This window comes from Rattus norvegicus, chromosome 16 (genome assembly GCF_021556685.1).
Source record: "Rattus norvegicus strain SHRSP/BbbUtx chromosome 16, alternate assembly SHRSP_T2T, whole genome shotgun sequence".
In the NCBI taxonomy this organism is placed as follows: Eukaryota; Metazoa; Chordata; class Mammalia; order Rodentia; family Muridae; genus Rattus; species Rattus norvegicus.
This window is the reverse complement of record NC_141549.1, coordinates 18882722-18899285: the sequence shown is the minus strand read 5'-3', so window position 1 is coordinate 18899285 and position 16564 is coordinate 18882722. Positions and strand designations below refer to the sequence as shown.

Here is a 16564-nt window from a genome sequence, read left to right as displayed (position 1 = left end):
TTCTGTCCAACCAGGTCATTTATGCCTAGACTAGCACATTCCTGGGGCAAGGGCCAAAGCACCCTGGCCTGGGGGTGAGGTAGACTGAGTCCTTAGGCTTATGTGTTTTCTTTTCTTTTGTTTTACTGAGACAGGATCTTTGTGTAGCCTAGGCTAGCCTTAAGTTGATTATGCAGCCTAGGATGCCCTTAAACTAATATCACTTTCTGACTCCGGGGTAACAGGTGGGCATCCGCTGAGTCAGGGGATATCTCTCTTGTTCTTGCCCCAACAGCTAGGTCAGAACTAGTTGACCTGTGAAATTCTGGCAGAGTCCTCAGCCTCCACTCTCCATCTCACCACAGGAAGGATTACAAATATGTGTTGTGAGTCTGGCATTTTTTCTGTGTCCCAGGATTTGATTCTGGTCTGCATGGTAAGACTTTCACCCACTGAGCCATCTCCCTGCCCGGCCCCACCCTCACCCCAACTCCCCTAGACAATGCTGGCAGGGACCTTTAATTATCTGTATGTGGGAGAGTTTGAGCACACAAGTACAAATGTCTGGAGTCAGAACAGAGTGTCAGGTCAAACACCCTGGAACAGAAGTTAGTTTGGGTGGTTGTGAGCTGGTATGTGGGTGCTGCTGGACCAGGTTCTCCGTCTTCACCCCTGAGCCATCTCTCTATCCAGGGAAGCTTTGGGATTCTGTGTATGCAGGTGTCAGACAACCTGTCTTCAGCTCTCTGTTTTCTATATCTGGGTGTGGAGTGGAGACCACACATGCTTTAAGTTCCCTGTCTAAGCTCATTTCCCCAGCAAACCAGTCAGTTGCTCCCTGCAAACCAACAACCAGAACACATCCCTGCTGGATCACACCCCACCAGGCCACGCCCCCACCAGCACTAGCAGTCTGGAACACTCTGAACACAATGAGGAAAACCATTCTAGTGCAGCCAGCAGTCCTGGCTCCCGGGGCTCAGCGGGCCTGTGTGGGACAGTGTGTAACAGATCTTTGCATGTCATGGACCAAGTCACCCAGTCTTGACAGCAAGTGTCTTTACCCACTGGGCCTTCTCACAACCCCCACCTTTTGTTCATTTTACTGTCTGGTCTACTTTCACCGTGAGTCATCTTCCTGACTGCTTAGTGCCAGAACTTGCTATGTAGACCAGGCTAGCCTCCAACTCACAGATCCACCTGGCTCTGTCTTTTGAGTGTTGGGATTAAAGGTGTGGCCATTACACCCAACTCACTTACTTCGTCCTCTGCTTTCAGAAGTGTTTTGCTATGCAAACCAGACTAGCCTCAAATTTGGAGCTGCGGCCTCTGCTCCTGAAGGTGGTAACAGGAGTAAAGAGGTAACAGGCATTGTTAGGGTTGTTATTTTTGGCTTGGCTTATGTTGAGGCAGTTTTCCTTTTTAGCAGAGGCTAGCCTTTTTTTTTTTTTTTTTTTGGTTCTTTTTTTCGGAGCTGGGGACCGAACCCAGGGCCTTGCGCTTCCTAGGCAAGCGCTCTACCACTGAGCTAAATCCCCAACCCCAAAAGATTTATTTATTTATCATATATAAGTACATTGTAGCTATCTTCAGACACACCAGAAGAGGGCATCAGATCTCATTACAGATGGTTGTGAGCCACCATGTGGTCGCTGGGATTTGAACTCAGGACCTCTGGAAGAGCAGTCAATGCTCTTAACCACTGAGCTATCTCTCCAGCCCTTTAAACCAAATTTTTTTTTTTTTGGTTCTTCTTTTTTTCAGAGCTGGGGACCGAACCCAGGGCCTTGCGCTTCCTAGGCAAGCGCTCTACCACTGAGCTAAATCCCCAGCCCCCCGAGGCTAGCCTTTACTTGTGGCAATAACCCTGTCTCTTCCCTAGATGCTATATTAGCATGCGTTCAGTCACAGAATGATGGCTCTCATACACTTCTGACACATTCCCATCACATCTCCTCTCCCCCTTTCCTGTCCATTTAGGCAAACAGTAGCTTCCCCACTGGGCCTATGAGGTCCCCAGCCACAAGTGTGGAGCCACAGCCTTTTGCAGCCACAGACAAGTCTTCCCCTGGTCCAGGACTCCAGTCTATGCAGTAAGTTGTTGGTGATGCCTGTAGCTATCGTGCGGCTGTTGCCCCAGTGGTCCTGTGGCTGCTAGTCCCACACCTCCCTGATGCCCATCCCTGCTAACAGTCATGGTGTCAACCTGACACAAGCTAGAGTCATCAGAGAGGTAGGAGCCTCAGTTGAAGAAATGCCCCCATGAGATCCACCTGTGGGCATTTTCTCAGTTAATGATCAATGGGGGAGGGCCCAGCCCATGGTGGGTGGTGCCGTCCTTGGGCTGGTGGTCCTGGATTCTATAACAAAGCAGGCTGAGCAAGCCATGGGGAGCAAGCCAGTAAGCAGCATCCCTTCATGGCCTTGGTATCAGTTCCTGCCTCAGGTTCTTGCCCTGTGTGAGTTCCTGTCCTGTATCCCTCAGTGATGAACGGGTGATATGGAAATATGAGCCCAATAAACCCTTTCCTCCCTGACTTACTTTTTGGTCATGGTATTTTGTTGCAGCAATAGAAACCCTGACTAAGATAACCCGGTATGAGCTGCTATCCCCAGCTACTTGTTTTGTGACCCAAGGGAGATGAACTGGTGGGGAAAAAGCAAATGGATCTGAGTTTAAAAATCCCTATGTAGGGGTTGGGGATTTAGCTCAGTGGTAGAGCCCTTGCCTAGCAAGCGCAAGGCCCTGGGTTCTGTCCCCAGCTCCGAAAAAAAAAAAAAAAGAAAAAAAAAATCCCTATGTAAAAGTAAGGCACAGCCATACATGATCAGCATTGGGGAGTCAGAAACACTGAGGTAGTAGGTGATCACTGGCCAGCCAGCCTAGTCAGAAAGGAAAGCCTCCTCAACAAGCAAGGCAGAGAGTGATGGAGGAGCACCTGATGTCACACCTGGTCTCTGAGGCCACAGGAAGCCTCAAGTGCCTCCCTCACACCTACACACAAAGCACAAGTGTTGCAAAACAAAGTGTTAAAAAGTTAAAGAAAGGAGTTAGGGATTTAGCTCAGTGGTAGAGCGCTTGCCTAGTAAACGCAAGGCCCTGGGTTCGGTTCTCAGCCCCCATCCCTCCAAAAAAAGAAAAAAAAAATCGAAAACTTAAAGAAAAAGAACTTTTTATTTATTTATTTTTTTGGTTCTTTTTTTTTCGGAGCTGGGGACCGAACCCAGAGCCTTGCGCTTCGTAGGCGAGCGCTCTACCACTGAGCTAAATCCCCAAGCCCCCAAGAACTTTTTGAAAAAGTTATATTTATTTTAGTTGTATGAGTAGTTGTACAAGTAGTTGTCATTGTTTTCAGACACAAGAGGGCATCAGATCTCATTACAGGTGGTTGTGAGTCACCAGTGATTGCTGAGAATTGAACTTAGGACCTCTGGAAGAGCAGTCAGTGCTCTTAACCACTGAACCATCTCTCCAGCTCAGCTGTTTGTTTTTCAAGACAAGGTTTCTCTGTGTAGCTCTGGTTGTCCTGGAACTCACTCTGTAGACCAGGCTGGCCTCTAACTCACAGAAATCCATCTGCCTCTGGAGTGCTGGGGTTAAAGGTGTGAGAAGCCACAGTCTGTGCCCGGTTTTTCTTTACCCACAGAGTTTGGAACCTGCCCCTATCTTCTTAGAAGAACAGACACTCAAGTGCACCTCTCATGAGGACGCATCAGGTGCTGTTCAGGCTGCACTTGGAAGCTCAGCACTGGCTGCTGTATCACCTGCTGGCATCTGGGAGCTGTAGGCGCAGAGAAGTGAGGTGTGAGGTGCGTTTATTAAGGCTGTTGCTGGGGTTTTCCCCTGGCCATCACGCACACAGGCCCATTTGGCCAATCAGAGACAGCTCCTCTGATAGTGGCTGGAGCCAGGTCAGAGGGACATTTCTCCCTGCAGTGATGGCTTCATTTAATCCTGGATGTCGCCCTGCCTGATGCTTCCCACCCTCCCTGTCTTTTGAACCCAACTGCTGTAACCTCGGGAACTCTCTAAAGGCAAGCTTGTGCAAAACTCACTTAGGTCAGGACAGTGGGGACTGGGGAATGGCTTATGGACAAGGCCCTAGGTTTCATTCCCAGTTGTTGAGGGGAAAACAAAACAAACAAAAACAGGAAAAGAGAAAGAGTGTTGCCATTGCGTGGTGCCCTGAAGCAGAACTTTCAAGCTTGAAAGGAGTATTGGAAATAGGCAAAGAAGTAAGACTCCTCAGAGAACAGTCCACAAGAGGCACAGAGGGGTGGCCCAGACTGGGATGGCCTCCCTACTCCACACTGACACAGATGTTCTTTGTAGCCACCAGGAGCTTCGACCCTTCACCCAGGTGATGTAAGTAACTTGTCACTGAGCAGCAGGACCTCAGGTTTCAAGGCTCCTGCTCCCGCCCAACCCCCCCGCGGGAGTATGGGCTAGTCAAGGTACCCACAAAGGCAGAGGTCAACTTTGCAGGAATTTACCCAGTCTTGCTGTGGGGGTTCAAGTTTCCCATCATAGGGTGCTCCTCCCCTGGGTGTCTCAGTACATCACAAATATAGGTACCATCTCAGAGCTGGATTCTGCGGTGACAGGTGCTCTCTAATCTTAGACGTGACATCAGCGGGTCCCTTGCCACATTTCCCTTTTGTTTTATTAGTGACAGGGTAAAGTGGATCGGGCTGTTCTTAAACTGTACGTGTAGTGGAGGATGGCCTCGAACTCATGGTCCTCCAGCAGCACCTCCTCAGTGCTGAGATGGCAATGCTGCCCACTCTCCTCAGGTTCTCCTCGTCAGTATTTACTGATTTTTATTTTATTTTATTTTTAGCAGTGCGGGGCAGGAGCTCAGGGTCTCCACCCCTCTCGCTGAGCTGCAGTCCTAGTGCGGGAGTCTCACTTCATCACTTAGAAGAGCCCTGGGGGGGCTGGGGATTTAGCTCAGTGGTAGAGCGCTTACCTAGGAAGCGCAAGGCCCTGGGTTCGGTCCCCAGCTCCGGAAAAAAGAACCAAAAAAAAAAAAAAAAAAAAAAAAGAAGAAGAGCCCTGGGTAGTGGCGCCCAGGGAGTCTCCTGGGGCAGAGGAACCGTACAAGTGAGCTCATCACTGACATTCTGCACCAGGCCTTCCAGAAGCTTGGTAAAACAGCTGTCCTGCTCGGGACAGCTCAGGGCAGAGCTCCGATTCCATCGCCAGTAGCCAAAGGAAATAAAAATAAATAGAAGGGCAGGGGAGTTGGATCCATGGGTAAAAAAGGCTGACTGGTGAAAAGGCTAGACTGATTCCATGACAGACTTCAAACTGGCAGTTAAGGAGAGTAGGCCTAAATCAGTTTCCAAGAACTGGGCAATTCCAGGCAAGTCCAGGCCTCAGAAGCTGCCCTGCCACCTGGCCTGAGGCAAGGACAATGGCTGGGTCAACAGCAGTTTCCAGACTTCCTCAGCAGCAGTTTCCAGCCCTCCCCAGTAAGTTTCCAGCCCCCACACCCCAGTAATGGAATGTCTGTAGAGATGGACCCAACAGATTAACATAGAGGTCACCTACCCCAGAATTCCCTAATGTGCTTTAAATCAGACTTCCAAGTTCACTTGGGTGTCTATTCTGGTAATGGGAGACCACAGCATGCTGGACTTCTGCAGAATAAAACATTCATTGCCTTTACATACTATTTGAATCCACGGTATCATTCTTCGGTGGCGAATCATGGACCCTAACACTGGGCAAGCATGAGAACCTAACTTTGTATCTCAAGACGACAGATTAAAACACACCTGCAATCCCAGCACCAAGATCTCAGGAAGTTTGAGACCAGCCTGGTCAACACTGAGTGTTCCAGGCCGGTTAGGGCTGCACAGAGAAACCCTAACCTCTTCCCAAAATGATAACGATTAAAAAAAAACAAAAACAAAAACAAAAAAACAAGGTGCTGGCTTGGTAGCCTACAGCGGCCATGCCAGCACTGAAGAAGTTGCGTACCAGGCTATTGCGAGTTCATGATCAGCTTCAGCTGCCACAAGAACCCATCTCAAAACACGAAAATTCCAGCGATTTGTTTCCTGTCGCCGGGGAACGCTGGCCCTGACGTTCGCGTTCAAGGATTATATTTGGATTGATAAAGAGAAAGAGCTCCATAAGGGCGAGGACGGAAAGATAGGAGCGCGAAGAGGGTATGAAGCGGGTTTCCCCAGCCCAGCGCGATTCACATGCATTAACCAGTTTCGCCCACAGTGTGGCGCCGAACCAGTCAGGAGTGCACATCTGCGCAGGCGCCATTTCCCAACATACACCATGAGTGGGCATGAAGAGCACCGCGGCCTTTTGCGTCACTCCGGTGTCACGCTTTACGGCCGCTCCTCAATCCCACGGTGGGAATACAACGCGATACGCCGCCGCGTTATGTAGGCACCGCCTTATCCCGTTCCGATTGGATCGGTCCATTTAGTCACTCGCTGATTGGTTATAGTTTCTGCCAGTCTTTTTCAGGCTGGAGCGCGCGGTAGACTGCCGGTGGGAGTGCGAGTGGCTGTGCAGCGGCGGAAGTTATCTCTGCAGGGAAGATGGTGAGGGCCGCGAGGCGGCGGGGCGCGCGCTCAGGGTCTTCGGGCTGCTGAGAGATGGGGAAACCTGAGGCCGGAGGTGACCAGTGTCTCTCTAGGGTCCCAGTCCGCCACCGTTGCGGATTTATCTCTTGAATGGACAAGGTTTTTTGCGGCCGGAAGGACTATGATCGCTTCCGGAGCTTGTCACCGTTTTTGATAGGATTGCTGCGTTTCCGGGAAGTGGGCGGACCTAAGGGCTCACGTGGGTTCCATTGCCCACTTGATGCTTATCAAGTGTCTGACCTCAGCTGCCTACGCCTTTGGCCGAAAGTCCAACCCAGATTGAGGGATGTTTCTCTCCCTTGGACACATAGCAGGTCCTGCTCGGGAGGAAGGAAATTTTTTCTCCTAGTTCAGGCTCAGGCCTTCCCAGTTGTGGGACCTGACATGATGGAATAGAGGAGGCCAGGTTTCCCTGCTGCTCTATCGAGGGGCGCGTTGGCCCAAGTTGGGAGAGCTGGACATGCCCATCTCAGTTCTTGATGGTAGAATATTTGGTTTTGTTTTTTGGTTAGGCTTTCTGATCTGAACTTAACGTAATCCAGGCTAGCCTCAAACTCATCCTCTTGCTTCAATCAGTGGAGTATGGAAAGGACACGTGTATACCTCCATGTTTGGGTTAGGACGGGAGGCAGATCTCATATAGCCCAGGCTGCTTTTGAACTTCCTTTGTATTCACGTATGACTGAACTCCTGATCCTGCCTTTACTCCAGAGCGACCCTGGGTTTTGTGGTGCAGGACCTCAGGGCCTAACACATGCTGTGTAAGCACTCCCCACTAGGTGTACCCTGAGCCCCTGAGACTCCTTCAGTCTATTCCCACCATAAAGCACCCGCCCAGCCTCTGAGCCTCCCTGAAGGGATGGCCAGGTGTGTCCAGGACTGGACACCCTCTCCACGCAGGTACGCACAGACACTCCCATATCTCTGCGGCCCAGCTGGTACAGGAGTGTCCCAGCCGAAAGTTTCTGAATTCGGAGCCCAAGGCTTGATCCTCCAGCCGTCTCATCTACACGCTGGATCCCAGAGAGGCTGGAGGGTGGCTGAGAAGGAATTTCCTTTCCTGAAACTGCTCCTCTGATGGGAGGTGCTGGGACTGGAGCCCAGAGCCAGTGGCCATAACACCTGCAGGTGCAGGTGCTCAGTGTAAAGCTGTATCTCCCCACTCAAAAGCCTGTGACTATCCCAGCTCCACCCTCCCTGTCCACCCTGGCCCGTTTCACTCTGAGCTTTTTTTCCTTCGTTTTGGGAGGCCTGCCCAGCTGGAGCACGGACTAATTACTTCTCTATGAACCCCATTCCTTCCATTCCTCTGTATCCCACTGCATGCGCAGATCTGGGGGTGGCGGCCTGTCCCTACACCACACTTACCTGTGGCTCTGGACAGGATGCACCTGTGCTGGGTATCTCCACCCTGCCTGTTCAGCAAGTGTTTACTGCCCCTCCCTGCTGCAGGAGAGCCCGCGCCCACACTGACCTTCTGTCTAGCCAGGGAGACTGGTGCTGATCACCCCGTAATTAGAGAGCGGCCCCTGCTGTGGTGGGTGGAAACAGGCTGGCAGCCCAGGGTGGCCATTAGGGGCCTAGTCACAGGAGGGGACATGCTCAGCAGGATTGGGCAAAGAAAGTCTGGGGAAGGGCACCCTGGGAGGTGGCTGGGGCCCGGGCAGGAGGGACAAAAGCTCAGTAGTAGGCTGGACCTTACCATGGCTGCCTCACAGCCAGACTAGCCTGTGCTGGCCATAACAGCTCCAGAAGAGCTGTGTATGTGCGCCTGTTCTTGTTTAGTGATGTTTGCCCCTGAGCCTTTGCTGTGCCTTGTCTTCAGGAGTTTGACTGTTCTATTTGTTCCTTTATTGAAACAGGGTCTCATGTAGCCCAGGCTGACCTCACATTGTAGCCAAGGATGACCATGGCTCCAACTCCCTGGAGCTTAGCCACAGGCTGCCAGACTGTGCCTCTTTTTCACTGTTTATTTGAGGGTCAGACTGGACACCATTGTCACTGATCACCAAGGCCACCCTCCCACCACCCATTTTCACAGAAGCCATCCTCTGCCTCCTACCCTTTCAGGAAGTCTCTGCAGGAAATGGGCTCCAGCCTCACTTCCTGCCACTGAACCCCCACCCCCACCCCTAGCTCTTCTCAGGAAGGGCCCTGTGCTGCAGGCTCCCCCAGCCCTCTCGTGACCCAGAGTCACCAGGCTGGGCACGATGGCCCCGAGGATCTGGGTCCTTGATGTTTGTTTCTTCTGTTTTAAATGATTTATTTTTATTTCATGTGCATTGGTGTTTTGCCTGCGTGCATGTCTCTGTGAGTGTGTTGGTTCCCCTGGAACTGGAGTTATAGGCATTTGTGAGCTACCATGTGGGTGCTGGGAATTGAACCCAGGTCATCCAGAAGAGCAGCTGTGCTCTCAACCACTGAGCCCTGTCTCCAGCCCCTTGTGATATTGTTGTTGTTGTTTGTTTGTTTGTTTTGCTGTGTGACCCAGTTACCCTGGAACTTAGATCCTCCTGCCTCTGCCCCTCAGTGCAAAAATTAAGTGCCTGGCTGTATTTTGATTTTTGGGTGAATTTTGGAGACATGTCTAATGTAGTCCAGGCTGACCTCAGACTGTAGCTGAGAATAATCTAAAACTCCTTATTCCCCTGCCTCAGCCTCCCTGGTACTGGGGCAACTGGTATGTTGGTCTTTATGGTGCTGGCACTGGAAGATATAGTGTCACCAGCCTTGCTGTCACCTTGTCCTATACCAGACCTCAGCCCTTCCCACCTGGGACCCGGGGGACTCAAATCATCCCTTTTGGACGCACAGGTACAGGGTGTGGAGCAGAAATGCCAGGCAGGTGTGCAGCCCTGGGCATTCAGAAGGCTGTGGCCAGCATAGGCTGTATGACAAGGCTCTGCCTCAGAAAACCTACCAGGTTGCTACCTCCACACATTGGACTGTGCCCCCTTCTGTGTTTCTAGGTGACAGGAGTTGTGGAGAAATGACCAAAATGGTCCGGGATGTCCAGGTGGCCAACACCTGTAGAATGGGATGATGCGAGGTCACACAGCCGTGTGCATTGGGTAGCCATGCCCAGGTTGTCCCTGAATTGGGGGACACTCCTCACACTGACATTTGCCTTCCAGCTTCCCTTGTCGCTGCTGAAGACAGCCCAGAATCACCCCATGGTAAGCAAGGCTACTCTGGGCCACCTCCCTTCATGTGCCCTCACCCTAGTCCTTTGCAGTTTACGCTTGAAGCCTGGTACGATGGCTCAGTGGGTAGAGGTGCCTGCTGCCAAGCTGCAGGACCTGAATTCAATCCCCAGGACTCACACGATGGTGGAAGGGAGTCATGGCTTCCCTCTCTGCACACAGACAGAAATGCAATACAAAGTAAAATGTCTAAGGAAAATCTTTTAAAAGTAGTGTCAGGAAGAAACTGGGGCACAGTGCAACCCATGTATTCCCTGTCCCATCCCAAGAGTCCCCAGCACAGACAGGTCACCTGTCATCCCAGCTGCCTGGGAGGCTGCAGCAGGAGGATTGCCACTGGTTGAACCATTTTTTTTTTTTTTGAAAAGGAGCAGCAGTATGGCTGCGTAGCCAAGACTTGGCCCTGAATGCTACGGGACTGGAGGAACCACAGGAGCGCTGCCTCTGATAGGCAGTGTGTCCCTAGACTTCACACAGCCAGAGCCTAGCCTTACACCTGTCAGCACCCATGTCAAGTTCACCCCAAGCCCTGGCTGCTTGTGTCCTGTGACCACCTACCCTCTGCACCTGCCTTTGCATCTTGTGAACATTTCTGAGTGAGGAGCGTGTGGCTGGCTCCATGTCACTCAGAGGTTTTGAGTCATCCTTTTCTTGGCTGTGTAATATTCTTCCTATAGGTGACCAGACTGGGCTTGCCCATTGTCCCCTCACTATCCTCCTGTCACAGCCACCAGAGTCCTGGAATCACAGGTGTGTGTCGCCATGCCTACCTAGTGTGGAGTTTTAATTGTCTCTGTCCACACACTAGGTAGGGAACCTGGGTGGTGCCTGCTCATCACAGCACTTGCAGGTGAATGACAGCCCAGCCTCAAAGGTTGATTAGTTGCACAGAAAGCTGTAGTTTGGGATGTGAAGCCGGGTGTGTTTGAGCCCTGGCTGCTTGGCCTAGGCTGACGGGATCTCCTGCAGCTGGTGGAGCTGAAGAATGGGGAGACCTACAACGGGCACCTGGTGAGCTGCGACAACTGGATGAACATCAACCTTCGAGAAGTGATCTGCACATCGAGGGTGAGTGGTTACGCTGGGAAGGTGCATGGCTGGCCTGGATGGACTGTGCCTGCCTGTGACACTTCCCCTCTCCACAGGACGGTGACAAGTTCTGGAGGATGCCCGAGTGCTACATCCGAGGCAGCACCATCAAGTACCTGCGTATCCCGGATGAGATCATTGACATGGTGAGGGAAGAGGCCGCCAAGGGCCGAGGGCGAGGAGGACCGCAGCAGCAGAAGCAGCAGAAAGGCCGAGGCATGGGTGGCGCTGGCAGAGGTAGGGTCACGATGAGGGCGAGGTGGGGAAGGGAGGGATACCTGGACACTCTCCTCTCTGCACCCTGTACAGTCTCCATGGAGGACATAGTGGTGTGGGCTCCTGTTGGGCTGGGGAGGGGAGGGCTCTTTTCCCAGGTTGAGTATAACCTGGCATCTCCCACAGGCCCCTTGCACAGTGGCGTAGGGCATAGAAGGGAAGATCCTTGTCCCTGCCCAGGGAAGCTGGTGTCTACTCTACCTCTTCTGTCCTGTGCAGGTGTGTTTGGTGGCCGGGGCCGGGGTGGCATCCCTGGTGCAGGCCGAGGCCAGCCGGAGAAGAAGCCAGGGCGGCAGGCAGGCAAGCAGTGAGCAGTCCCAGCCTGAACTGAGTCCAGGAAGGTGGGTGAGGAGACCTCCGGGCGCCTTTGCGTGAAGCCCCACTTGGCGTCTGATCCAGTGAAATCCCTGACTGGCCACTTACTCAGTTTCTGGAAGGTTCCCAGTCTGAGTTGACTGTTAAGCCTTGGATGTCCTTTGAAGGGCTGGCTTCTTCCAGGCTTGTTTGAGTTTCATGTTGGAGCTGCAGGCTCCGCACATGGTGGTTTACCTGTCCTTTCCCAGCCCCACCCCCTACGTTTTCTGTTGGAAAAAATAAAGGCAAACACCACAGAAGGAGCCAGCCATCCCTCTGGTTACACGGACCCGACTTACAGTCCTAATCCCTGAGCACGGTTGTCTCACCAGAGGAAGCTGTTCCCTGGGTGTGGGGCTGTCTGTGTGTCCTGCCAGCAGAGGTGAGAGTGCAGCAGACAACACTTTTAGAGGGCAGAGAGGTAGGAGAGCCAGAAGTTTTAGGCCAGCTGGGGCTACAAAGCCCTTAAAAAGCCAAGCCTGTAATGGCTGACCCTCGGGGACAGGCAAGAGTGTGGGAGGTTAAGGCCACGGCTGGCAGGCTGCTCCAGCAAGCAGAACAGCTCTGACCCTGAGTAAACCCAGCACACTGCAGGGAAAGTGCACCTAGGGAGAACACACCATGGGACGTGTGTGAGTGCAAGTGAGAGAGAGACTGTGTGCGTGTGTGTGTGTGTGTGTGTGTGTGTGTGTGTGTCCATCTGTGTGTGTCCCCAGCACATGCATACCTGGTTCCCAGAGGGAGCAGAAGATGCTGTTGGAAAGGAAGTTACCCTGGAATGCTTGGGATGGAGCCCAGGGCTTTACGAATGCTTAGCTCCACCACTTGGGCTCTGTCCGCAGTGTCCACAACTGCTCATGAGCCACATGAACACACGGTGAGGATAAACATGTCAGCATAAGCATGATGCATGGCAGCAGATGCAGGGGCCAGCCTGGTCTACAGAGTGAGTTCCAGGTCAGCCAGGGCTGCACAGAGAAACCCTGTCTCCAAATACAGAGTGCAAGCCAGCTAGCTGTAAGGGTCAGTGCTGTTCTGTCTCCTCAGCTGAGCCTGAGTGCCAGGTTGTAGGTGACCCTGGCATTTTGGCCTGAACTTGATGGGGTCTACCACAGGGCCCTGTAGTTTTAGTGACAGCAGCTCCTGGCCCTATCTGTGAGTACCCTCTAGGTCCTAAGTGTCTGTCTCCTGGGTGCCAGTCCATGCCACAGTCCCACCTAAACCAGTGCTTTGCTCCTGTGGCCCTGCAGCTTCCTGCCAGCTCAGCCTGGTCCTAAGTGCTCATTCCATGCTTGTCCCGCCACCCTCCTGCAACACAAGACAGAACAGCCAATTCTGCTTCCTGGGCCCTGCACCGTGGCTTAGGCGCATTGACTTCTAGAAGCTTCTGGGCTGAGTAAGGCTTCTGTGTTCTTCCTAGTGAGTTCCAGGAACCCAACCTCAGCCCCTCACAGAAGAGAGGAAACCAGAAGCCAGACCTAGTTCCTGAAGGCTGCCTTCCAGATCCTTCTAAGCCCGGCCTTCAGGGCTGCTATCCACACCCATCACCTGATCTCAGCTGCTGTCCTGTGGGTGGTTCCTCGCCCAGGACTGAACTGCAGGGTGACTCACCTAGGTCCAGGGACTGCAGAGGGCCACTTTCCATGGTGGGTGTCTTCCCACGGTATTTATGTCCCAGTTACCCCTAGCAGCCAGGCCTGAGTAACACAGCTTAAGGGGCACTAGAAGGCCTGGCTGCTCACCTTAAGGTCGCCAGAACATCTTAACAAAGATTGTCCAATTGTGGGAGGACTGGCACCTAGCCAACAGCGAAGCCCCCGCCCTGCTGCCCTGCCCTTCCCCTAGGGGGAGCCTGCCACTGATAGACCAAATACACCGCAGAAAGAAAGGGCCAGGGAGGAAGTCAGCCGAAGAAGCAGCCAGAGAAGGGGTCAGGTGACATTCAGGACAAGGAGGGCTGACAAGCTGAGTTTGATCTCCAGGACTCATATGATGGAGTTGGAGAAGAAGTTACAAATTGTCCTCTGACCCTCAGGTGCCAGGGAGAGTCATCCAGCACCACTAGTGTGTGCAAAGCCCTGAGTCTGATCTTTGAGTACTCGAAGTCTCAGGTTATTACAGGGCCAGTCACCAAGTTAGTGACTTGGTGGCCCTGTGGCCAGCAGACATGAGCTGCAGGAGTGCACCCTGGGTAAACAGATGAGGAGGTGGTGGGGCTCAGCCAGGGAGAAGGAGGCTCCTCCTTCCCACAGCAAGGAAGAGTAAGGGCAGCTTCACTGGGTGGAGCCTGTCAGTGCCTGAGAGAAGTGCATGGTTCAAACCTGCTGATGGCTAAGCAGCGGCTCCTCCACAACCACCATTCCTCCATCAGAGACCTGAGCCAGGGTCTGTCTGTCCGTCCTATCCATGCCCCAGGCTTGCTCAGCTCTGTGGCTAATTACAACACAGGTCCCCTCGGTACCTCAGATAAAGGAAGACTCCTGGGACCTACCTGTCCCTAGTGCATGGCCAAGGCTCCTGACACCACCCACAGGAGGCGTCCTGTTCACTGCCCAGGAGCAGAGAGAGTAGTTGTTGAACAGGTACTCCCTTTAATCCCAGCACTGGAGGCGGAGGCAAGCCAGCCCAGTCTACAGTGGGATCCCGTCTCAAGACACCACACGTGCATGTGTACACACACATACACGCACATACAGTGGGTAACAGAACTTGATGTGGCCAGTAGCCTCTGGCCTCAGCTTCATCAAAGGTCAGAAAGGAGCCAAACATTAGCCAGGAGCTGGATTGTGAGGCCTGCTCTTGTTAAGACCTTTAATTCTGTGGACTCCTCTGCCTGTGTAGAGCTTGCTGGGATTCTCAAAGATAAACTTGGAAAAAAATCCTCCCCTGGGCAGGGGTGTGGCTCCCTCAGCCTGCACGGAGGCCTGGGGTTCCCTCCCCAGCACGACATAGCGTGGTACCAGACAGGCTCCGAGGCATTAATTAGGTAAGGTGCTGGACCACTTCAACCCTACCAGGCCTCAGTTTCCACACTGTGCCAGCTCCTCAGTGCATGCTCAGTAAGTGGTGTGCTGATTACCCAAAGGCCTGTCCGCTATGCAGTAAGTGATTAGTAAGTGCACACTGAGGACAACTTACTGGCCTAGTGTCCAGCAAATGTGTGGCACGATGATCATCACTGCTAAGATCAGCCTGGTATGCAGCAGGTGCTAAATTGTGCTGTGAATGAGCCCTCAATCAGCACACAGCATGGACCGAGTACATGTGTAGCATGGCAGTCATCACGCTCACCATTTTGGCATATATAGTATGGCAGACTCCTAAGGCTAGCCTGGTGTACAAGAATACATGGTGGTCATCCTAGGGCCAGCCTAGTAGAAGGTAAGCATTAAGAACTCAATAAATGCGTAGACCCACCCAAGAGTGCCATCTTTGGAACCTTCATGCTGTCCAGACGTTGCTTTTTACAAGCTTGGGAGTCGATGAAGACCGACTGTCGACTGTTGGCTGAGCTTCCCCTGGGCAGCACCAGCCTGCAAGCTCCCTCCCTCACCCGCCTGGCCTCCCAGCCACCAGGCGGTGACTCACGCCCTCCGTCCCATCCCGCCTTTACTGGATCCAGGCTCCTAAACAGCCACCCAGTCTGCCCTCGGGAGGGGCCAAGGACATACTTCAGAGCTTCGTTCAGCGCCTAAAAATACCCGCGTTCCGTAGACTCCACCGCGCCCTCCCGGCCCCGCAGCAGCCCTCTGTGAGGGGAACCATTTCTGATCTCCTTTGCTCCTGGAGACTTTGCTTGGAGAGATCTCTTCTAGCTGAGGCAGGAGGGTTGCCAGTCCCAGGCTCTCACCGTCCTGGTTGCACTCAGCAGCTCCACGTCCATCCCCGCCCCACTCCCCCCCCCCCCCCCCCAGTGGCCCTGTCTGCCCTCACAGGCTAAGCCACAGATCTTTCTGGAGACCTAAGAAACCCGCAAGGGGAGGGACAGGGTGGGGGTGGGAGAAAGCTGGCAGGAAACCTAGGCAGCTTCCCGCACGCACAGGCACCGGCTCTTTTGGCAGCCAAAGCAGCACGTGCAAAGGCCCCGGGGCTGGCACGAGTCGCCTGGGCGCTGGCCTCAGCTGCCACTCAGCAGGTGTCCCATCGGGTCAGGCAGTACCCGGGCCCCACCTGCTTCTCCCTGAGGGAGGGTGAGTCACCCTAGACAATGCAGTTTAAGGAACCGGCCTCCCTGACCCCAGCTTCTTAACAAGGGCAGGGTTTGTTTCATCTCGTTTTTTTTTTTTTTTTTTTTTTTTTTTTTTAGTTTACTGGGAGAATGCTATTCTTTGATATGCCTTATTTCTGTGTAATTAATCCCTCTGTGTGCGCATGCACGTGCTGAAGTCATCACACAGTCTCTGGGTCATTCCTCAAGAGGTGTTCAATTTGGTCTTCCTTCCTTCCTTTCGTTTTTTTTTTTTTTTTTTTCTCCAAGACACAGTTTCTCTGGGTAGTTGTGGCTACCTGGAACTCACTCTGTAGACCAGGCTGGCCTCGAATTCAGAGATCCTCCTGCCTCTGTAATGCTGGAATTAAAGGTGTTCGACATCACCTCCTGGCCACTTTGCTTTTTCGAAAATTATTTTATTTCTCTCTCTCTCTCTCTTTCTCTCTCTTTGTGTGTGTGTGTGTGTGTGTGTGTGTGTGTGTGTGTGTGTGTGTGTGTATTGGAGTCCCCTCCCTTCACCATGTGGGTACCAGGGGACTAAACTCAGGTTGTCGAGCTTGGTGGCAATGGCCTGTAGCTGAGGAGTTATCTCACCCCGCCCAGCTTCCCTTTGCTCTACGTTTTCCAGTAAGCTCAGGGATCCGGCTGTCTCTCCCTCCCCACTTCTTCAGTGACACAGAATTTATGGGTCAAGTTCAGGACCTCATGACCCAGTCATCCAGATTAAGACAGGGTCACTCTGTAGACCAGGCTGATGTGAAACTCAGAGAGACAGCCCTGCCTCCACCTCCTGAGTGCTGGGTGGACGTGCACCACCCATCGCTTTCATATATGCTCTGAC

At 52.8% G+C, this 16564-nt stretch overlaps 1 protein-coding gene across 6 annotated transcripts; it reads left to right on the top strand.

Annotated features, from left to right (window-relative positions):
* Positions 1-5573: 5573 nt before the first annotated feature.
* Lsm4 (LSM4 homolog, U6 small nuclear RNA and mRNA degradation associated) lies at positions 5574-11776 on the top strand. 6 transcript variants are annotated; one of them, XR_015639350.1, is made up of 7 exons: positions 5574-6387; positions 6473-6549; positions 9726-9767; positions 10163-10544; positions 10764-10862; positions 10940-11120; positions 11379-11776. XR_015639350.1 is itself a non-coding variant. In XM_087587743.1 (6 exons), the coding sequence occupies exons 4-6, from the start codon at positions 10824-10826 to the stop codon at positions 11468-11470; spliced, it is 312 nt and encodes a 103-aa protein (XP_087443869.1). In that variant the 5' UTR covers positions 6471-6549; positions 9726-9767; positions 10163-10544; positions 10764-10823; the 3' UTR covers positions 11471-11776.
* Positions 11777-16564: the final 4788 nt, after the last annotated feature.